The following is a 23,139-nucleotide window of genomic DNA, read 5'->3' as shown; positions in this document are numbered from 1 at the left end:
TAACTCCTGAGAAGATTCTGCAACAGATCATAAAGTCTTTCACTTTGAAACACAATAATAACCAGATCTGCATGGATTTGACAAAAACAAATCTTACCAGACCAACCTCATCACATTTCATCAAGTTAATTAAATATGGCATGGATATTAAAGTTGAGTCACAGATGGTTCAAAAATATAGTCAAAGAGTGCTCATCAAATTGGGGAGAAGAATTTCAACAGAGGACCATAACAATCACTCCTGGGACCCCACCTCTTCAATATTTGTATTAATGGCTTGGATGAAGAGGTGGAGGGAATACCTGCCTAAGTTGCAAGTGATACAGAATTGGCTGGGGGGAACTACTAGCATCTTGACAGGTTGGTGGAAATGACCTGAACATAACAGAATGCAGGCAATGGATGTGGCTGGAGATGAGGCCAACACAATTATAGGCTGCATGAAATCAGGGGAAGTCACCATTCCAATTTGTTCTCCTTGATTAGATCTCAGGATGTTGCATTTCCAATGCAAGAAAAAAATGTCACCCATGTGGCCAAAAACAGATTCTTCTCATTCCAAAGCATAAACCCGATTTAACAATTACATGACAGAACATCTTTAGGTTGGCTGAACAGTTTGCTTAACATACTAAACTACAGTTATGTTCACACAATACAAATTAATTGGTACTATATGAACCCATTTTCTGAATTTGCAAATATACTGAATCAGAAATTAGAAACTAATAAAATAGGCTGAGTGTTCTAACTACCCAAAACTAAACAAAATTAAATGTAACCACATTGTCTTTGTGTGTGTGTATGAAATGCTTGGATTTTAACTCATCAGATTAAACATATGAATACATCCCCCTTCATGGATTACTGCCTTGTTGTGGCGAAGGGGCTTGCATAATTCAATGAAGCTATGAGCTATGCCCACCCAAGACGGTCATAGTAGAGAGTTCTGACAAAATGTGATCCACTGGAGAAGGAAATGGCAACCTTTGCCATGAAAACCCCATGGACAGTACCAAAAGGCAAAACGATATGATGCTGGAAGATGAGCCCCTCAGGTCGGAAGGCATCCGTTCTGGGGAAGAGCAGAGGACTAGTACTAGTAGCACCAGAAAGAATGAAGCGACTGGGCCAAAGCCGAAAGGACGCTCAGCTGTGGATGTATCTGGTGGTGAAAGGAAAGTCCGATGCTGTAAAGATTTTTTCTCCATAGGAACCTGGAATGTAAGATCCAAGAATCAAGGAAAGCTGCACGTGGTCAAACAAGAGATGACAAGACTGAACACCGACATCTTAGGAATCAGAGAACTAAAATGGGCAGGAATGGGTAAATTTAATTCAGATGACCATCAGGTATACTACTGCGGGCAAGAATCCCTCAGAAGAAATGGAGTAGCCTTCACAGTCAATAAAAGAGTAGGAAAAGCAATACTGGGATACAATCCCCAAAATGACAGAATGATCTCAGTTCGAATCCAAGGCAAACGATGATAAGGACATCAATTTTTGGTGTTCTATAAGGTGCTGTAGGGCTTTATAGAACCGGTTAATTTTATCCTCTTCAGCACCGGTGGCTGGGGCATAGACTTGGACTACTGTGATACAGTAGTCCAAGTCTATGCCCCAGCCACCGGTGCTGAAGAGGATAAAATTAACCGGTTCTATAAAGCCCTACAGCACCTTATAGAACACCAAAAATTGATGGGGGGATTGGAATGGGGGATTGGAATGCTAACTTTAGCATTTAGGGGGATTGGAATGCTAAAGTAGGAAGCCAAAAGATAACCAGAGTAACAGGCAAGTTTGGCTTTGGAGTACAAAATGAAGCAGGGCAGAGGCTGACAGAATTTTGTCAAGAGAATACGATGGTCATAGCAAACACTCTTTTCCAAAACCCAAGAGACAGCTCTACACATGGACATCACCAGACAGTCAACACAGAAATCAGATTGACTATGTGCTCTGCAGCCAAAGATGTCAGTCAGTAAAAAAAAGACCAGGAGCTGACTGTGGCTCAGACCATGTTGCAAAATTTAGGCTTAAACTGAAGAAAGTAGGGAAAAGCACTAGGCCACTCAGGTATGAACTAAATCATATCCCTGTTGAATATACAGTACAGGTGACAAATAGATTTAAGGAATTAGATCTGATAGACAGACTGCCTGAAGAACTATGAATGGAGGTTCGCAACATTGAACAAGACATAGCAACTAAAACCATCCCAAAGAAAAAGAAATGCAAGAAAGCAAAATGGCTGTCTGAGGAAGCTTTGCAAATAGCTGAGGAAAAGAGGGAAGCAAAAGGCAAGGGAGAAAAAGAAAGATACACCCAATTGAATGCAGAATTCCAGAGAATAGTAGAAGAAATAAAAATGCCTTCTTAAATGAACAGTGCAAAGAAATAGAAGAAAACAATAGAATAGGGAAGACCAGAGATCTCTTCAAAAAAATTGGAGAGATGAAGGGAACGTTTCATGCAAAAATGGGCATGATAAAGGACCAAAATGGCAGGGACCTAACAGAGGCAGAAGAGATTAAGAAGAGGTGGAAAAATTACACAGAAGAACTATACAAGAATGAGCTCAGGTGGTCACTGACCTCAAGCCAGACATCCTAGAATGTGAAGTGGGCCTTAGGAAAGCTGAGCAAAAACAAAGCTAATGGAGGTGACAGTATTCCAGCTGAGCTATTCAAAATCTTAAAAGACGATGCAGTAAAAGTGCTATACTCAATTTGCCAGCAAATTTGGAAAACTCAACAGTAGCCACAGGATTGGAAAAGATCAGTTTACATTCCAATTCCAAAGAAAGGCAGTGCCAAAGAATGTTCAAACTATCGCACCATTGCACTCATTTCACATGCTAGTAAAGGTATGCTTAAAAACCTACAAGCTAGACTCCAGCACTATGTGGATCGAGAACTACCAGAAGTACAGGCAGGATTTCAAAGAGGCAGAGGAACTAGAGATCAAATTGCCAACATATGCTGGATCATGGAAAAAGCTAGGGAGTTCCAAAAAAACCATCTACTTCTGCTTCATGGACTATGCTAAAGCCTTCGATTGTGTGGATCACAACAAACTGTGGCAAGTTCTTAAAGAGATGGGAATACCAGACTATCTTATTTGTCTCAAGAAATTTTATTTTCCTGGCCTCCAAGATCACCGCAGATGGGGACTGCAGCCAAGAAATTAAAAGACGCTTGCTCTTGGGGACAAAAGCCATGGCAAATCTAGACAGCACACTAAAAAGCAGAGACATCACCCTGCCAACAAAAGTGCGTATAGTCAAGGCTATGATCTTCCCAGTTGCAAGGTATGGCTGTGAAAGTTGGACCATAAGAAAGGCTGAGCGCCAAAGAATTGAGGCCTTTGAACTATGGTGCTGGAGAAGACTCCGAGTCCCTTGGACTGCAAGACATTCAAACCAGTCAGTCCTAAAGGAGATCAACTCTGACTGCTCTTTAGAAGGCCAGATCCTGAAGTTGAAACTCAGATACTTTGGCCACCTAATGAGAAGGAAGGACTCACTAATGATGAGAAAGATTGAGGGCAAGAAAAGAAGGGGACGACAGAGAATGAAGGGCTGGATGAAGTCACTGAAGCAGTAGGTGCGAGCTTAAGTGGACTCCAGAAGATGGTAGAGGACAGGAAGGCTTGGAGGAATGTTGTCCATGGGGCTGCAATGGGTCGGACATGACTTCGCAACTATCAACAAATGAAAACATCCACCAAGGAAGCATGGCCAGTAATTAGTAATGGAGGTGCTTATAGTACAAAATATCTCAGCTGGGCCAAGTTGCTGCAACAGCCAAGGAATGAAGCGAGCTGGTGAGGGGAGAATTGATGTCACCAATTCTAATGGAAGAGAGCGCGGAGCCCCCTGGTGGCCACAGGCTAGCGTGGTGTGGCCGGCAGGTGGGACCAGCCCGGCTTCAGCACAAAGGACAGCGGGGCACCGGCCTCCGTTTGTCTCCCTCCCCGCGCGCTTGGATCAGCGGGGGCGTCAAATTGGCGTCTTCAAACAGAATCTGCCACATTTGGTGGGTTTTTTTTTCATTTTAAAATTAGACTACCAGCTTCCCACAATGGTGATAAGCTGAAGATGTAACCATGGAGTCCTAGGAAGTCCCCTGCAAATTGCTTAGCCTTAGGTTACATTTTTTGTTTTTCCTCTGCCAATTATCGAACATTAGCATATGGGCCTCATTTAACAAGGCTCTTTAATGGCCTGACAGAATCTGACCTCTTAATGGAGTTGTGGCCAAAGGGGCATTTGAGAGGAGCTGACCTCCAGTTTTTGAAAGGGGTGTGGAGGGGGCCTTGGGCTGGTTGCTGGTTCTTAACTTGTTCAACTCACAGGCAGGTTGTAAACATAAAAGCACACATGACCTTCTTGGTTAGGTTAGAAATGTCACAAATAATTCAAACACTTGATTCACAGACAAGCTGGACCATAATTTGAAGTCAAGAGACTAGACAATAGAGGTTCTTGGAGATCAGCTATCATGCCACCCCTGGCATCTGCCTCTTTTTCAGCCCCTCCACATGGAAGAATCTGCCTCTTCCTCCCATTCACCCTTGTGGAATGGTCCCACCAGTCTGCTGCCTTGTCACTTTCTTGCCTTCTGCTGTGAAGTGACTGGCATAAGGATGCTTCAGATATTGAAAGACAGCTGTACTACAGCCATACTGTCTCCCAGTCACCTCTTCTCAACACTAAACCTAACAAACACCTCCAACTGTTCCTTTTAACTCCTTCCAGGCCTTTTGTCATTTTGGTTGCTTCTTGGATTCTTTCAATTCTGGTGCCTAGAACTGGATGCAGCATACCAAACAGTATTTCTCTTGACTTCAACGCTACTGTTCTTAATGCAGTTTAGGACAGCATTTGATATTTTGGGGGAGGTGCTAAGAAGTATTCATTTTGTTGGCTCAGATTCACGTTCTAGTCCAGCAAGGCACCCAGATCGTTTTCACAACCACTGTATAATCTATTGCTTCCCTTTGGCTTTTACTAATCAAATGTAGATATTTACATTTGCTTCTACTGCAATTAATCTTGCTGGGTTTTGCCCTCCAGTTTATCAAGATGGTCCTGTCCTCTTTGACTTCGCCATTTTTGTGCCACCTGGAAATGTGATAATCAATTAATCATCTGATTAATAGATAAGTAGGTTGAACAGCACCAGGACCTAAAACAGAACACTTTGCTCTACCTTGCAGAGCCAGTAAGGTCAATTCAAAGCATAGGAGGCGGGGGGGGGGGCGGGGAGGGAGGGAGGGAGGGGCGCGGCTGACCCTTAAATGCGCCCGGCGAGGCCAGCCCACTGCAGAGTTGCACAGCGCGGCTGCAGAGAAGCGGGTCTGCGCGCGGAGAGCCGGAGAGGGACGTGGCGCCGCTTCGCCCCCGGAGTCCCCGAGATGCCGGAGTGCTGGGATGGGGTAGGTGCCCCGAAGCGGCCGGTCGCTGGGGCGGAAAGCGGGGCGAGGCGCGGCCCTCGCCCTCTTCGGCGGCCGGCACTCCCGCTCGGGCAGGACGCTGGGCTGATACGCCTTGCCCTGATACGCCTCCGCGCTCCCCTCCTCCGTTCTCGGGGGAGCAGCTTTCCCACGCCCGCTGTGCCCGCTCCAGGCGGGGCTTCCCGCGCAGCTTGGCGGGGTCCCGGTTCCGTCGGAGGTGCCGGCAGCTGAGCCTCGCCTCGCGGAGTCCCCGACGTGGCTCCGCTAGCTGTGGTTCCCCGGTTGCCGCGGGAGGGAAGGGGCGGCCGCCCTGTCGGAGAGGCTTAAGGGCCTTCTGGGCAAGGGGAGCTTTGCCGCCGCTGGGGGGACGGGGTTTCCCAACGGACCGCTCCATCTGCGGTCTAGGCCTGCTGGGACCATGCGCGTCGGCAGCAGTTGCGGGCGGTGGCTTCGCCGTGGAGCTGGGCGAGACCTTGCCGGTGTCCTTGAAGTCCTCACTGAGGCAGAAAACGGGGCGTGAGCTACGGGGCCTGGGAGCAGTTTGGTCTGAATCATTATGAGACCGAAGGCTGAGAGATGTTATTAAACGTTTTGCTGCAAATGCAAAAGTGAAGATTTTGATTTATGTTTATAATATGTGGAAATGCAGCTGCTGCATTTGCAGAAGACAGCTGAGCAGGTTGCAACCACCTTGCTTATCTGGTTCATGGTTCAGTGTATGTTGTGACGGTTCAATCTATGTGTACTCCACAACCAAGAGAATCCGTTTGTGTGAATGCTGTTATAGAGAAGGTTCTGCAGAGCCATAATTCCTGATCCAAGGGGTGCGGGTGGGGTGGAATATAAATGCTTGGCTATTTTGCTGGAGCAACGCCTGAGGGACTCTGACTGGGGGGATGTAGGGCAAAATACTAAAAAGCTCAATAGATCTAATAGTTATGCAGGCAACTGCTCAAATCTGGCAAGATTTCTGTCAAGTACCAGTAAAAAAAAACTCCTCCGAAGGAACTTCTTGTGTCCTTGGTTCCTTGAGCTGGACATTGTGGGAAACCCTCCAGGGGAGATGACACAGTGTGCAAAGAGCCTGGGTTGTGTAAGTCTAGGCCTGCTGGGACCATGCGCGTCGGCAGAGGTGAACTATGGCAGCTGGAGCAAAGAATGCAGCCCTCTCAGATGGTCAGGCCTGCCGTGGCTCCCCCTGTGCCTCCTTCCTTGGAGGACTCAGCTTAGAGAAGGGGACAGCAAAGCACCCCGGCTCCCTTCGGCCAGGCCAACCTCGCACTGCCATCTCTCCTCTCTCCCCCAGGAGCATGACATCGAAACACCCTACGGACTGCTGCACGTTGTCCTTCGGGGATCCGCCCGAGGGAACCGCCCGGCTCTCCTGACTTACCATGATGTGGGGCTCAATCGTAAGTGGGTCACTTTTAATTCTGGTTGGGGAGGGAGGGCCAGACCCCTGTTTTCTCTTAATCTGGCTCTGTTGTGTCTGAGTTGCAAACTGGCTGTTTGTGCTTGGCTACCAGAAGGACATTGGATCAAGACACAAAAATTAAAGGATTGGAGATAAAAGAACAAAAATATAAACTACAATCCTTTGCAGATGACTTAGTTTTTATCTTGGAGGAGCCACTTGAAACAGCTACTAAATTGTTGGAGAAAATAGAAAAGTTTGGAGAACTGGCAGGTTTGAAAATAAATAGAGAAAAGACTAAAGCATTAACAAAAAACTTAACAAACAGAAAACTCAACTTACAAAAAAAGACAAACCTACAAATAACTAAAAAAGTTAAGTATCTAGGAATCCACTTAACAGCAAGATGTGCAACATTAAAAAGATAATTATGAAAGATTGTTGAAACAAATAAAATTGGACTTGGGAAAGTGGAAAAATCTTCAACTGTCACTGTTAGGAAGAATAGCCACAGTTAAAATGAATATTTTACCAAAAGTACTCTTCCTATTTCAAACAATCACTGTAAAATTGGGAAAGGTTTTCTTTGATGATCTAAATGCAACAATACTGAGATTTATCTGGCAAGGGAAGAAAGCATGAATTAAAGTGAAAATGTTACTAGAAGCTAAAAATAGTGGAGGATTTGGACTCCCAGACTGGAGACTATATTATCAAGCAGCTATTTTACCATGGCTTAAAGAATGGATTATGCTGATAAATAAAAGACTATTGTACCTAGAGGGGCATGACCTGCAAATTAGTTGGCATGCCTTCCTATTTACCATAGGAGAAAAGTAAAATACATAGATATTTCCAAAACCACTTTATAAGGAATGTACTCCTTTCAGAATGGGAAAGAATAAAGCAGAAAATCTATATTAAACTACCTGAGTGGCTTTCAACACTGGAAGCTTTTGCTTACCCAAACTTAGTTAACTATGACAAAATCGTTACTTACAAAGATATACTTAGATAAAGAAGGAAAATTGAAAGACAAGACTTACAACGACAAGGTATTGACTTAGCATGGTGGCCATATTTGCAAATTCAAACAAGATATAGAAAAGATGCAAATACAATGGGATTTTATAAAGAACAGACAGAATTTGATCAAATATTATTAAAAACAGATGAAAACCTGATTAAGAAACTACAGATTTCTGCTAAACTTGAAGATGGAAGAAGAACAAGTAAAAGAAACAGTGATAACATGGGCAAAAAACTTTGGTTATTCTATAGAATTGAAAGACTGGCAAAAATTATGGGGTAGAAATATTAAGTTGACTAAAGCAGTTTCATATAAAGAAAATTTGTATAAAATGTTTTATAGATGGCATATGACACCAGAAAGATTAGCCAAAATGTTCAATAATGCTTTGAATAATGTAAACAAAGGCCGGGTACTTACTACCATATCTGGTGGCTTAAGATACATACATGGCTGGAAAAGATGACTAAAATTTGCTGCGAGAGTTGTATTGGGAGCCTCCCGATACTCCCATGTTACACCTCTACTCCGTGAGCTGCATTGGCTCCCAGTTATCCTCCGGGTGAGATTCAAGGTGCTTGTAATGGTTTTCAAAGCCCTACATGGCATGGGTCCGGAGTACCTTGGGAATCACCTGCTGCCGGCATCAACTTCCCTCCGCCCGGTACGCTCCCACAGAGAGGGCCTCCTAAGGGTGCCACCGTTCGGAGAATGCCGCTTGGTGGCTCCCAGGGGGAGAGCGTTCTCTGTGGGCGCGCCTGACCTATGGAACCATTTACCGGTTGAGCTCCGGATGGCTCCCGACCTTCGCTCCTTCCGACGCGATCTAAAAACATATCTATTTAAGCAATCCGGTCTGGTCTGAGGGGTTTAATTGTGGTTTTAATTTATCTTCTACATTTGGGCAATAGGGCTTAATTTATTTTCAATTTTCTGTATTTGTGCATTTTGACATTTATGTCACTGTTCACCGCCCTGAGTCCTTAGGGAGAAGGGCGGTATACAAATCAAATAAATAAATAAATAAATACATACATACATACATACATACATACATACATACATACATACATACAGATAGGTTCTAAACCAGAACTGTTTTGTTGGTTTTTTATTAATATTAGGAGTTAGGTTTGAGAAGAATGAATATTTTAATATTGCATGTATTGACAGCAGCGAGAATAGTATTTGCCCAATACTGGAAAAATGAAAACCTACCAACTGAAGAGATTTTAATTAAGAAAATTTTAGACTGTGCAGAAATGGATAGATTAACCTTAGAGATTAAAGAGAAAGAGGATTCAATTTATTTTAAAACATGGGATAAATGTTACCAATGGTTAGGAAAATAAACTAGTGAGAAATGAATGTGATATCCTATTTTGAATATATATTAGTAAGGAGAATGATATGTATTGACCTACTGATACCGTTTATGATTATTGTTTAGCATATACATTACAGCTATTTACTATTATATTAATTAGCATTAACTGATTCCTGATCTGCCAATGAACAAAAAGGGAGAGTTAAAAAAAGCAGGTCTTCTCAAAACATGTTCCTGCTGGCAGACATGGGAAGACCCCAATTGTCTTCAGGAATTAAATCACACAGAACTGGGGGAGCTACAGCCCTGAGGCATGTAGCTCCCATGCAATTACTGCACTCAAAAATAGAGGTCTGTGGTGGGGAGGCCTTTTAGACTAGAGGATCCACCCCTTGCTCCCTCCAGTAAATGCAAGTTGGACCATTCCACTGATTGCCCCCTCAACCTGGTGGCAGCAGACCAGTTCGTTCGGGATTTATTGGAGGAGCCAATAGATGGATGGGGGAAATGGATGACTGAGCTGGATAGGAGGGAGAGATGAGTGGCATGGATTCTACCACTTCAAAGCTTGTCACCTGTTTGGGGTTGAAGGTGGTGTTTACCTTGGAAGTGGGAGAGGGGGAAGGCGAAATGGGATCATTGGGATCAAAGCCGTAGGCATTCAGCCTCTTTGAAGATTTCTCCCCAGAATCCACTCACTTCCCCCCCAAGACAGAGAGGCTAGGTGCCACTTTCCTTGGCCAAATCACCTATGTTTTTTTCTGGCTTATAGAGTCAAGGGTGAAGCTTGGGGAGGTTTCCTAGATCCTTGTGTCTTGAAACTCAGGAAATCCTGCCCAGCTGGAGTGGGATGTTGGGAAGAAGAGAAGAAGGGAAGAAGAAGGGAGGGAAGAGGAGGAGGAGGAATTGCCCATGCTGCTTGTTTTAAACTTGTGTGCTATTCTGTATCAATGCTAAGTTTACCCATTCAAAAATACTTTGAAATTGCTTGACCAATTAATTGAGTATGAGTGTATGAAGGGGCTCTTTTGCAGGAACCGTCTAGCTCTCTTCTTTTTTGGCCCAGGCTTATATCAGCCACTTTCCACATGGGAGACCTGTGCAGACAAGTACAAGTAATGGGAGAGATGCCAGCCAGTCAAAGTTACTTCAGGCTGAGCTGCCATTCTTTGGCTGGGGCAGAATCTCCATTGAGCAGAGTGGATTGGCTGGCTTGCCAGATTCTCTCCACTTGCCCTGAGGAGGTTGCCAATTGTTGCCTGGCCTCCCTGCAGGAAGCACCAGAATGGGCTGAATCCACCAACAGGAAGGGCTCGAGTCATCTTGGAAGAGATTGTAGCTGAATTGTAAATGGTTAGAAAAGGCATTAGTAAATAATCATAATTTTTGTTCCACTTTTATTCTGCGTGGAACCCAAAAGTGCTTTTTTCAAAAGGCAGATGGACTTCCTTTGTTTTGCTTGAAGACCTTTAGTTTCTCATCCAAGAAGCTTCTTCAGTTCTGACATCTGACTGAAGAAGCTTCTGGGATGAGAAGCAAAGCATCTGCAAGCAAAACAAAGGAAGTCCAGCTGCCTTTTGAAAAAAGCACCTTTGGGACAACCATAGAAATTCTGCATGGAAAGCAGCAGCAGTTTCAGCAGTCCTAAAAAGCTTTAGTGTTGGATTAACAAGAGACATACTTGGACCAAGAATTCTGGGCTAAAGACAGGGAACGAGGCCTCTTCCTGCCTGGAAGAGGAGTCAACGCTTGAGTTCATTGTCGAAGGAGTATCATTTGATTTAGTTTTCTAGCCCTGATTTTCTTTCCATTTCTTGTAGACAAGCTCTGCTTCAACACTCTCTTCAACTCTGAGGAAATGCTAGAGATCACGAAGCACTTTGTGGTGTGCCATGTGGATGCGCCCGGGCAGCAGACTGGGGCGTCCCAGTTTCCCCAGGGGTAAGCATCTTCCAGGGGTAAGCTGTGCCCTCTTAGATGGCAAGGTGTGTGATTGTGTCCCTGATGGTTCCTTGCCAGGCCTGTTCTGGATACTAAATCTGCCTCAAAGTCCCTGTTATGTGGCTCAGAGAGGACTTAGATGAAGGCCATAAGTACTCCCTTAGTCACGGTGGTGCGTGTGTGTGTGTGAGTCCAGTAGCCCTAAATGGTGGTAAGGTGCTTTTTTTCATAAGATAATCTTTATCACAAACTGCTACTGTGACTTTGAACCTGATGGTATGCACATCATGTTAAAAAAAATGACACAGGGATGAATTAACCTGTGAGGTAATCCAGGCAAATGTGAATTTTGTTGGGGATAGATCCAAAATGGCAAGTCTAGGGAGTGCAAGAATCCCGCTCCTCTGGAGCTGCCCCAGTTGGGAATCCCAGGCTGACTGGGAGGAGCAGCTTCCCACAGAAGGGACGGCGGGGCTTGGGCTGGCCCCTGGTTTTTTTCCTGGAAGATCCTCCCACACCAGGATAAGATGGGCACTGGCTGACAATCCTGACGGTGGTTGCTGAAATGTCCTGAAAACATTATATTGCGATGGAATGCCCCCTCAGAAGGTTCTCTGGATCCCTGCATGAAATACATCACCTCGAGGGCAGTGCTGTCCAATGGTTAAATGATCTAGATAACAGGGCATAGGTTTAGCCACTTCTATAACTGCTTATATGTAATTTAATTCTGTTCATAATTTTATTTATCACCCATACTGTATGTTTTTGAAATAATTCATTGCTTTGATGTTTTATCTTTTGATACACATTTTATATGCTGTTTTTGTGAATTTATATGTATTAATGCTGTATTCTGTTATGCCATATGAAATATAAATATACAATGGATGGATGGATAGATAGATAGATAGATAGATAGATAGATAGATAGATAGATAGATAGATAGATAGATAGATAGATAGATAAAGATTGAATCTCTCTGGACTTCTTGCTTGCTCTGTTTCTATAGGTATCAGTACCCGTCCATGGATCAGTTAGCTGCCATGTTGCCCAGTGTGGTCCAACATTTTGGGTGAGCATGGGGTGTCATCAAGTTGTTTGGGGGCTCACATTGCCATACAGGAAGGAGAGACTTTTTCACCGTCTTGTCAATCCTGCCTCCTGGCGATTACATGGACAGGGGTACTGCTGCAGTTTTCTTGGCACATTCTTGGAAGTGGACTGCCATTGCCTCCTGCCTAGGGCTAAGAAAAAGTGATTTGCCCAAGATCATCCAGCTAATTTTGTTCTTGAGGTAGGACCAGAACTCACCATCTCCTGGTGCTTTTGAGCATCGGACAAAACTGGTGTTTTGCTCTCAGCTGAAATGTGCTACTTCTACTTAATTAGTTTCCTGCTTTGGAGATGGCTGACAGGGCTTCTTTCCAAAGTGCAGAGTTTGGCCCTTTTGAGCAAGTGATGAAACAGTTGAAGAGCCTTGCTTGAAAATATTTAGGAAGAAGACCATGAAACCAGGAGGAGGCAACCAACTGATATTTAATAAAGCTTCAGTTGGGGACCTAGTGGTTGAAGGTTTTAGGCTGATCAAAGCTCACATCGTACTCTGTCCCAGCATAACTTCACTGGATGATTTCAAAAGTGGTCCTTTTCCTGCTTAGCCTAACAAAATTGTTATGGAGAGACCATGTTTTGGAACTTCTTAAAAAGTAATCCAGGTATTCCTTGCTTAACCAACCATTTGTATAGGATCATGTGGAACCATTCATACTGTAAGCCAATCTGGTTGACCCCAATTCTAGTTGGCCATAAACTGAGCCTTGGGAACTGGCAGGGAGTGAGGCAAGGAAGTGATGCCAAGAATTCTCTGACGCTTCCCTTTTCATAGGTTCAAGTATGTGATTGGAATTGGAGTTGGAGCAGGTGCCTATGTTCTTACCAAGTTTGCCGTAAGTGCTCAGCCTGGTCCGTGTGCAAGATGGGGGAATCCGGGAGGGAGGGAGGGAGGAGCCTGTATGCATTTGGAGAAGGAACCCTCTCTTTTGGCATCTTCTAGAGTAGAATTCATGTAGCCCAATCCGGTGGACATTTATTTAGCTGTCAAGGTTCTGGCTGAAAAATCCAATGAAGTAAACTCACCAGAGGCATATGGCGGGAAAAAGATAATTAAAAGAGTAAAACCTTCCTTCCCCTCTGACAGTTCAGGTCACATTGTCCAATTAGCCTTCCAACGGTTATGAGAAGAAAGTCTCTGTTTGCCAAAACATCTCTTCGGTGACCTTGACTCTCACTCTGATAGAAACCACCTGTGCATTCCAAAGGTCCCCCCCCAACGGTTGGCAAGCTAGAAGCAGCATGGCAGTTCCAATGCAAGAGGTCTTCATAGCTTGACACTTTTCGGCTTTTATCAGGGCCTGGACTAATTCACCTGAAAGCCAGAACCCCTTGAAAATGATGTCAGACAAGGAATTCTTGAAAGTTGCCAAGATGCATTCAGCTCTACCCACCGTGCCCATATCCAAAAAAAAAGAGGTTGGGCTGAGGTTATCATTAGGGTCGAGACTGGCCACTACATCCAGTGCCTGCAACCAGCCAATTGCAGCTCGCGCTAAACTGGATCCAGTCCAGCCAGTGGCTGCCACCACTGGCCCAGCAGATATTCAGTTATTCCAATGAGCCACTTCCCTGATGATGTCTTTGCTTAGTGTTTCTTTCCCACTATGCACCAAGTATATTATTGCTGATTCTGTCTTTTTTGTAGTTTTTTTTTATTTGAGCTTATTTTGTAAGCTCCCTAGAGTACTCCCTCTCCCTTATGGGCAGCTCTGGGACCATCATGTGGTCCCATATTTCCTCTCTCCCTTCTGCAAGAGTGGGGCCACTTCTGTGCTTGATTTCCTTTGGCTTGACCCTGATCTCTGGGACCACATTTTTCAAAATTCATAACTTCCAGGAGGCTCTTGGAAGTCTTCTCAAATAACAAGCAAAACTTCTTTAATATTCTAGTTCTTTGAATAAGAACTAGGGCTTTCCCTTTGAAAAGGGGTTTTGCAAAGCCTGTTACTGTGGAAGTAGCCCCGCCCTTAAGGGGTAAGGCAACTGCAGTTTTTGCAAGGGTCCTGCAGCTGCTTCAAGGGCTGTCTCCATCACTCAGACACCTGTGTGTGTGTGACACAAAGCCTTTCTTGTGGAGACGTAGAAAAAACTGAAACAGACAGCTAGAAAATGCTTCCAAAGCCTGCAGAAAGAGCTTCAGATGAAAGACTGCTCTTTACAACATGCGTTTCAAATGCTTTGCACAGCCCTAATTTTGCGCATTATCCGAATATAGCCTCTAGAACTGCTTATGCATGCTGTATGAATGCAGCTTGCAGGTTTTTTCCCCCATATTCCCTTGTCTTTGGATGCTTGCAAATGTTAGCCAGAATAAACTCTGTATCTGTTTTGCTGTAGCTGATCTTCCCAGATCTGGTGGAAGGCCTCGTTCTGATCAATATTGACCCAAATGGCAAAGGCTGGATTGACTGGGCTGCCAGCAAGGTAGGCTTCCAGGGTGGGTTGGGTAGAATTTTTCCAGACTGAAGAGATGGCTCTGTGAGAAGGGCTGAAGAGCAGAGATCTCCTGAGGGCAGGGGTGTAGAACATCTGGAGAAGTGGCAGTCTGGCACATCTGCCAGAGATCAGGTTGGGCAAAGAATAGAAATAGAAATAGAATAGCATAGCTTTTTTTTGGCCAAATGTGATTAGATACACGTGGAATTTGTCTCCGGTGTACATGCAAAGCAACAGAGTAATAATAATGATACAAAAAATGTTCTTCCTGAATCAACTTATTAGGAGTAGTAGAGAAGATGGGAAGGATAATAATGCACACATGGGAAAATAAACTTAGACATGAGACTTGTACTATGAGAATTAGGTGTTCAGCAGAGTGATGGCATGAGCCAAGAGGCTGTCTCTGTGTCTAGTTGTTTTGGGATGCAGTGTCCTATAGTGGTGTCCCAAGGGAAAGAGTTGAGACAGCTTATGTCTAGGATGTGAGGTGTTTGTAGTTATTTTCTCAGGCAGGCTGATTGCAATTGTTTTTTCTGCAGGTTTAACTATCCCTTGGAATTTGTACCTGTCCTGTTTAGTTGCTGAATCAAACCAGACAATTATAGAAGTACAAATGACAGATTCAATTATTCCTCTGTAGAATTGCATCAACAGCTCTTTGGCCAGTCTGAACTTTCTAAGTTGATGCAGGAAGAACATTTTTTGTTGTGCTTTTAAAATAATCGTTCTAATGTTAGGTGTCCATTTCAAATCTTGGGAGATTATAGAACCCAAAAACTTGACTCTATTGGAGATGCTGTGCTGTTGAATATAGTAAGAGGTAGTAGACTAGTATGGCTTCTCCTAAAAATACACATAGGAGGAATGGAACCTATCAAGCCTAACTTGATACTCAAAGGCTGGGTCTTGGCAAAGAAGGGGGCCCTTGCCCTTGAGCCTTTGTCTGAAGCTACTCAGACAAAGCATCTGGCTGGCTTTGCACTGGGACTAGGAAAGCAATGCTGTGTCCCTTGACATCTTATTTCTATCTTTCAGCTCTCTGGTCTGACCAGCACATTATCTGACATGGTGCTGTCTCACCTGTTCAGCCAGGTAAGACAAAGCAATGGCAGATGAGAATGTTTATAGGCCATGAGAATGGTTATAGTGCATGGCAGGGAATCCCTTCCCCTCCTAGGGGTGGCTACTCACAACACTGACAGCCATCACAAGACGGTTGTAGAAGCTGCTTTAAAAGGCTTATTCACACATGCAGAGATGGTAATGGGAACACCAAGTTGTTTTGCCACTGGTTTTCCCTGACATCGCATGCCACAGAAAGGGGTTGTTCTAACCCTGGAAATTGGGCCAGGGGTGGCTGGCAGGCATATCTCATCTGAATAGTTGGGTTGCATTTCATGCTGAGTAGGAGGAGGTGCCACCTTCAATGCAGGTAGATCTCTGAACTTCTAGTGGGCAGATAAAACCTCTAGCCAAAAATTAACTGGCCAAAATTAACTGGCAGTCAAAACCTCTAGCTTGTCTATTAGCTGGCAGTGCAAGAGCCCCTTGCTATGTCCAGCGCACACACACCCAGGCAAGTTCTCCCTCCTTCATAATCAGCCAGCAATCAGCTACTGCCTTAGTGAGGTCTGACTTGGCAGAAGTGTAGAGAGCCTTGGCCCCTAAGTGTGAGCTGGGCAGGGGAGGGTGTTGTCTACCACTTCCACAAGCAGGCGTGGGCTTCAGGGGCTGTTTGCCAGGCCTGCCTTTGCCTGTCATCTCCACACCCACAGGAGGAGTTGGCCAGTAACATGGAGCTGGTGCAGAGCTATCGCCAACAAATTGCCAGCACAGTGAACCAGTTCAATCTGCAGCTCTTCTGGAGTATGTACAACAGGTAAAGCAGCCCCTCCCTCAAGCTGCCTATGACCCAGAGCGCCTTTGGACGGCGGCAGAGCCCGTTCTGAAAAGCAGTGGGGAAAAGGGGCTCTAATTTCCACATCATGGCAATCGCTTTCTTCATGACATTGTACCTTCATCCTATGTGTAGAAACCAGAACTAGCAAGCTTGGCTGCTGTGCCCCTCAGCAAGTTAAGTTTGTGCACCAGGAAAGCAGTGTCCAGATCAGGTTCCTGCCACCTGGAAAGTTTGTGTTTCTCCCCATTTCAGAGATTACACACAGGTGGTTTGTGACACATCTGTCTTGGCATTGGGGGCCCTTGGCAAGCAGAGGGGCCCAAGATAATCTTGGAACCTGAGATGGCAACACTAAGGGGAGGGGGCTTTTCTGTGGTGGCACCCTGAATTTGTGGGAGGTTGCCTCTGATACTGCTGTACAGTGAACTGTCTTACATTTTAAAAAGGTTTCTGCTACACTATCTCGCTGCTTCTCTTAATCAGTTGCTCTCACCTGCATTTTTCTAAAAAAAAAATAGCTGTGTTCCTTGGAATATTAGTTTGCTTGGGCTTTTGAGTCATTCTATAGCCAAAGTCTCAGGGTGAACAGTTAAACCAGAATAAGCCAGTGAAATAATTGAAAAACTGTCAGCAAGGAGGACAGGCAGTTGCAATACCACATTAGAACTGGGATGGACCGCATAAACTTGAGTAAAAAGACAGCTCCATTAAAAAGTGAGGCTGGGTCTGCATTGAAAGGAGGTTCCTCTTGGGGAGAGGAACTGGGCCTTGGAAGCTCCCAGTTGCCAAGGGAGCCCAGCTTGGCTGTGTCAAAAGCCAGGCAAAGACCTTGCCTCACCATGCTCTTGAATGGCTCCCTGAAATCACTGTTTCTCTCAGCCGCAGAGATCTGGAGATTAACCGCCCTGGTAGTGCACCCAATGCAAAGACGCTCCGGTAAGTCCCAGCAAGACAGCGGGATGGTGGTGGCCAGGAGGGAGGCTGTTCTGCTGACTGCATTTCTCCCCTTGGGTTCGCAGCTGCCCTGTGATGCTGGTGGTGGGCGACAATGCCCCTGCAGAAGATGGTGTGGTGAGTGGAGCTGCCAGCCCAGCCGGGCTGAAGGGCTGCCTGCTCTTGGCTGTCAGCTCGCTTTAACCTTTGCAAGGCCCAGAGAGGAAGAGGGCCATTTCTCAGCCCCAGCCGCCAGAAGGGCAACTGGTAGCAAATGCTGCCATTATGCTCGGAGTGCATCTGGTGTGCTGTGTTTTGACTTCTTTGGAATAGTTTTGGCCCCCAACTTCCCCTCTGGTGACCTCCAGATCGGGTGGACTCAAATTATGGTCATGGGATCACTGCATCTGAAGCGCGCTGCCAAGAAATGGTAGCCTGGCCCACTTGAATCCATTTGAGAAAGGCTGTAGAAGGCCTGGAGCAGCTGGTCCTCCTTTCTTGGGTGACTTCCCGGCAAGTGACTGGCAGCTGCCTCAAACTTGCACTTCCATGTTTGTTCCCAAGGAGTCCAAGACAATCCAACCTTTTAGGGGTAGAGGTGGAACAGAGCAGAATAGATACTGAATGGGCGCAGTCCCTGCTTTGATATAAGGTTGGCCGCCATATCCAGGTTGTGAGAATTCATATTTAGGAATCCTGTCACTAGTTGCTTCCTTTTGCTTAAAAATTATTTTCTCCAGTTGCAGAACAAGAAGATGCATGTAGGGTTTGCTGGGATTTAACTGAAGGGGGGGGGGGTTCCTGCTCTTGTATGGGCACCTGCCAGGGGAAAGAGCTTAGGCCACGTGGCCCTCCACTCCTGGTGTTAGCGGGAGCTTTGCTCTTTGCAGGTTGAATGCAACTCCAGGCTGGACCCAACCACTACCACTTTCCTGAAGGTGAGTTGGCAGACCGGCACATTCCAGCCCTTACCAGGTCCTGGATCCAGGTCCTGGATCTTCTCCTCCCCTCTGATGGTAGCAGTGATCTTCTGCTCAGTTACCGAGCAGTTACCTGCATCCTCCCTGCAGGATCTTACAAATCCAGCGTCCAGTGTGATCTTTTCCCTCACAACCTCAATCCAAGCAAAGGCATGGGGAGGATTGCACACAGAAGACACGCTTAGGCATGCCAAATTTTAAGGAATGTGCCCGTTGGCCCCTGTGCACGCAGTGCAAAGAGTGGGTTTTGCTAGCGCTGTGGCACAGATGCAAAGCACTAAGGTCTCCTTCCATTAACTGTTCCTGACTAGCACCTCCTCCCACTTACCTGAATGCAGAAGCGGAGTTCTTTGCTCCATAATTGTGTCCATATTGCCTGGACAAGTTTCCAGCTGTTGTCGGTGCTCAATGCATCTGTGTGTGAGGCACAGGACAAACGGCTTCCCTTTCATCCAAAACGCCTTCCACTCTTGGACCACTGAGGAAGGAAGAAAGGGAGGGCAGCTGTACACTCCTGCTTCTTTTAAATAAATGTGTATTTGGGGGGGAGGGGAAATGCCGCTGGACTACAGCCCTTAGCATCCTTTGCCTGAAGCTGCTTTAGGCTTGGAGTTTTTAGCCCCATCCAGAGAGTCCGTAAGGAGGAGTGAATGGACAGAGGGCTTTTCATGTAGGGTCTCTATAACCTTTGGTGCCCCTCCGCTGGGGCTTGGAGACCAATTCCAACTTTCCAGACCTTGGTCCCCCCCAATAATTTTGATAGGGGCAGAAAATCATCGCGTCCGAAGTGCCTTTCCATCAGTGCAAGCATCCACATCCAAGCGCTTCCCTGAAGAACGGTGGAAGAAGCGTCTGGGCAGCCACCCTTAGGGCAGGGCAGCCAGGGCCAGTCTGGGGGTGGGCTGGGGGGACGTTCTCGAGTGCAGGAGGAGCCTGCCCAGACACAACCTGTGCTTTCCTCTTAGATGGCCGATTCCGGAGGGCTTCCCCAGGTGACTCAGGTAAGCTCTCCCACTTACAGTAGCCTGCCTGTAGAGGAGCCTGGAGCTGGGTCAGAACCAAGCCCACCTCCCCCGGTCTGGCTTCCTGTCTGGCTCCTCTCAACTTCTCTGAGTTCAGAAAAAGCTCTGTCGACTTTGAACATTTCATGTTTTTTTTCTTCCCTCTTTGGTTTTGATGGAGAATTTGTACCACTGGTGGTGGAATTCAAATAGAATTTAAATTCACAAACTGGATTTGAATATGAAATGTCCCAAAAGTTTATTTAACAGAATAACAGAGTTGGAAGCGACCTTGGAGGTCTTCTAGTCCAACTCCCTGCACAAGGAGGAGACGCTATACAAGTGGCTGTCCTTTGTTTTCTTACCAGCCTGGGAAACTGACTGAGGCGTTCAAGTACTTCCTGCAAGGAATGGGCTATGGTGAGGCCGCTTGGGCTTTGGGTCAGCTTGTGGGAAAGGAGGCTGCTGGCCTGGCTGCAGAGGGGCTCATGGTTGGCCCCAAAGCAGGCCAAGACCTGTTGAATCAGAGCTGTGGGTACCATCCTCCATTTGCCAAATTGCATGGAACAGCAGCCCCTACAGCTGGGTCCAGCTTGGAGGGTGTTTGGTCTCCAATACTTGCTTTGAAGGGACAGGAAATGGGGCCAAGTGCCCCTCTCCTCTTTCAAGTAGACCCCCAAAGTGGGCGACCAAACTGAGCAGGGCCAGGGTTGCCTGGCCCTGCTCAGTTGCTCCATCAGCTGAGCAAGAAGGAGCATTGGTCCCTGTGCCCACAGCAGCCACATTGGGACAAACTGGGGAGGTTGAGGTAACAGGAGCCAAATGACCCCTCCCACCTCTATCCATGCTGGAATGCTGAAACAAAGCAGAGATGCCCCCTCCTGCCCAATGGGGCTTGGCCTCCTACCCAGCTTTCTTGAAAGGGTCTCAGGAGTCCCACAGTTTCCCAGCAGGCTCCCCCAGCCCCTTTTCCCAAGGAGGGTGGGCTTCTTTGGTGGGGGACACCTTCTGATAGGCACCTTCCGCATGTCTGCTGACCACTGGGAAACAAGACAGCAGGCCAACCTGGGCATCCAGATGCACAATGCCCAGAGTGCCTAAAGTGTTTCCTTGGTTCAGCCTGAGTTACTGCCTGCCCCTTGTCCAGTGGTCCAGTTTGGCCAGGACTCAACCACATCTTGAAGGTGCCTGTCCTCTCACCCGTTCTCCAGAGTTGTCTCACCTCCTGTTCAACCCTCCACCTTTTTTTCAGTGGCGTACCTGAAGGACCGGCGACTGAGTGGAGGATCAGGTACGAGTAGCCCTACAGGATCTGCTCCCTTCTTACTTGCTGCATATGACCCCTCCTGTGTGGCACACTGCCTGCAAGTGGAGTGTGTCCTGCTCGCTGTGGCTTCTGCACGGGACCTGCTGTGGGGGTTTCCTAACAGTTCCCACAAAGATGGCCAAGTCAAGAGGGGAGGCATCCAAGGGACCCCATTTCCAACCTGATAAGCAACAGCTCTCCAGGGGTTGATGGTCATTAATTTTGCAGGGCCATTGGCTGGGAATAAATAGAGGAGTACAGGGCCCCTTGTCCTCTCGAGAGGCGGATGTTCCTCTCCATTTTGCTGCCATGAAGAGACATGGGGGACACCCTATGGCCCCTCCTTAGCGCCTGGAGTGAGATGAGCCACAGAGGGGCCCATTTGGTTCCAGATATCGGAAACGTTCTGTCAGCTGAGGCCCTGCACCCCAAGCTGCCACCATTTGGGGAGAAGCAGCCTGGTGCCCTTCCTCTTGGCAGTCAAAGCCAGCCTGGCCAATGGCAAGAGACTCAGCCCCCCCAGCATTTATGAGTGCTCAAAAGTCCAGCTCAGGTTGTAGGGCCAGAGTTTGCCAGAAAGGCTCACCTTCCAAAACAGGCAACTGGACAGATGCTGGGATCCATACTGAGGGTCTAGGACAGGGGAAAACAACCTTGGCTTTTGTATGACTTGTGGACTTCAACTCCTAGAATTCCTGAGCCAGCAAACTCAATTCTGTGAGTTGAAGTCCACAAGTCATAAAAGAGCCAAGGTTGCCTACCCCTGGTCTAGGACAACTCACCGCCGCTGGCTTGCCCCTGCCAGCTCAATCCAGCCACCTTGCTTGACTTGATGTGGGACAATTTCTGGTATTAGTTACATCAATCTAATGTAATGTAATGGGAGAATGCTGGAGGTGAGGGGAACCTCCTCCTTTGTAGCTTGGACTAAGGAAAAAAAATGCGGAGGCGGAGGTAGAGGAGGTTCCCCTCACCTCTGGCATTCTCCCGTGATGAGTTGTCCTGTGGTGAGTTGCCCTGTGGCAATTCGGCTGGGGTGAGCTGGCTGTAGCAAATTGTCCCATTCCACCATACTGAGCGAAATCCCAGCATGCTCCAAACGAGGCAGGGCAGAATGCGGCTTTCCTGGTCTCTTCTCAAGTGCCTGAGTTAATCTCTGCCCAGCTGCCTCAGTGACCCTTGTTCTGCCTCTCTGCAGTGCCCTCGGCCAGCATGACGCGCCTAGCCCGCTCACGCACAGCCTCCCTCACCAGTGCCAGTTCAGTGGATGGTAGCCGTCCCAGAGCCTGCACCCACTCCGAAAGCAGCGAAGCTATGGGCCAGATCAACCACACCATGGAGGTGTCTTGCTGAGAGTCCCCGATGCCTTCCCTTGGCCGCCATCTTTGTTCGGGGAGCTGTGGCCATCCACCATTGCATCACTCGCCAGCCACTGTTTTTGCCGCTTCTTGTGGCTTCCGTTTCCTTGTCTGCCCATCTCCCAATTCCATTACAAAGTTAAAGCAGGAAGCAGCAGCTTTCAATCCAAGCCTTCCTGTTTGTTAGAGATGCCATTTTAGAGTAGCTCCAATCCGTCTTTCACAAGCAGTCCCCGTTGGTTCCTTGTAGCAACAGAACTGGCCCTCGCCTGTCTCCCAGAGCCTGGAGGTAAGCAGGGCACAGCTTGGGCGTTTCCCACTGAAGGGCTCCAGTGGTGGGCATTGGAGTTATGTTTGGTGTGCCCAGCATTTATCCCCAGCAAATCTTAGCTTCTGGCAACTTGTGGGGATGGGAAAAGCCACCCATCTCGCCTTGTGATTGGAAGTTGATCTGTAACTCAAGTGCTGAGCCAGCTGCAGCTCCAGCAGATGCTAGAGCTGCAGTTGATTCTAGCCGCTTGGACAGAAGCTGTTTAGTAGGCCAGGCACAAGCTTGCAAGCCTGAGGGGCTTGTATGGAAAGTTCCCCAGAGTCCAGCCTTAGGTTCTCCTCTGCCCTCTACTGCCTGGGTATCAGAGCATTGGCCCCAGCAGGCAGCCCCTTGAGGGCCTCAGAGTGGGGAGCAGCAGGAGCCCCTGGTTAGAGGGAAGGGGAGATCTGTTCCAAGAATGGCTCTAGTCTAGGTTCTCTGAAGCCGCTTGATCCTCGTCAACAGCTGGGCTTCCACTACAGGGGACGGTATGGTGCTGATCCGCCCTCCTAGCAGCCTTCTTGGGGAGGAGTGCTGGCTGGGATGGGCCAGCAGCATTCGCACCCCCACCACAGCGCTTAAACGAGGGCATGGGGGCACCAGAGCCCCAAGTAATGCAGGCA

General features: G+C 47.0%; 1 protein-coding gene across 1 annotated transcript; it reads left to right on the top strand.

Annotated features, from left to right (window-relative positions):
* Positions 1-5,351: 5,351 nt before the first annotated feature.
* On the top strand, positions 5,352-22,618 carry NDRG4 (NDRG family member 4). The gene is made up of 15 exons (XM_081336122.1): positions 5,352-5,442; positions 6,767-6,872; positions 11,052-11,172; positions 12,186-12,248; positions 13,062-13,122; positions 14,627-14,713; positions 15,764-15,820; positions 16,504-16,607; positions 17,508-17,564; positions 17,648-17,699; positions 18,452-18,499; positions 19,507-19,542; positions 19,911-19,962; positions 20,795-20,833; positions 22,047-22,618. Exons 1-15 carry the CDS (start codon positions 5,422-5,424, stop codon positions 22,199-22,201), a joined length of 1,059 nt encoding a protein of 352 aa, XP_081192248.1. The 5' UTR covers positions 5,352-5,421; the 3' UTR covers positions 22,202-22,618.
* Positions 22,619-23,139: the final 521 nt, after the last annotated feature.

This window comes from Vipera berus, assembly GCF_964194415.1.
Source record: "Vipera berus genome assembly, chromosome: 10".
In the NCBI taxonomy this organism is placed as follows: Eukaryota; Metazoa; Chordata; class Lepidosauria; order Squamata; family Viperidae; genus Vipera; species Vipera berus.
The sequence above is the reverse complement of the archived record's forward strand: the minus strand, read 5'-3'. Positions and strand labels throughout refer to the sequence as shown.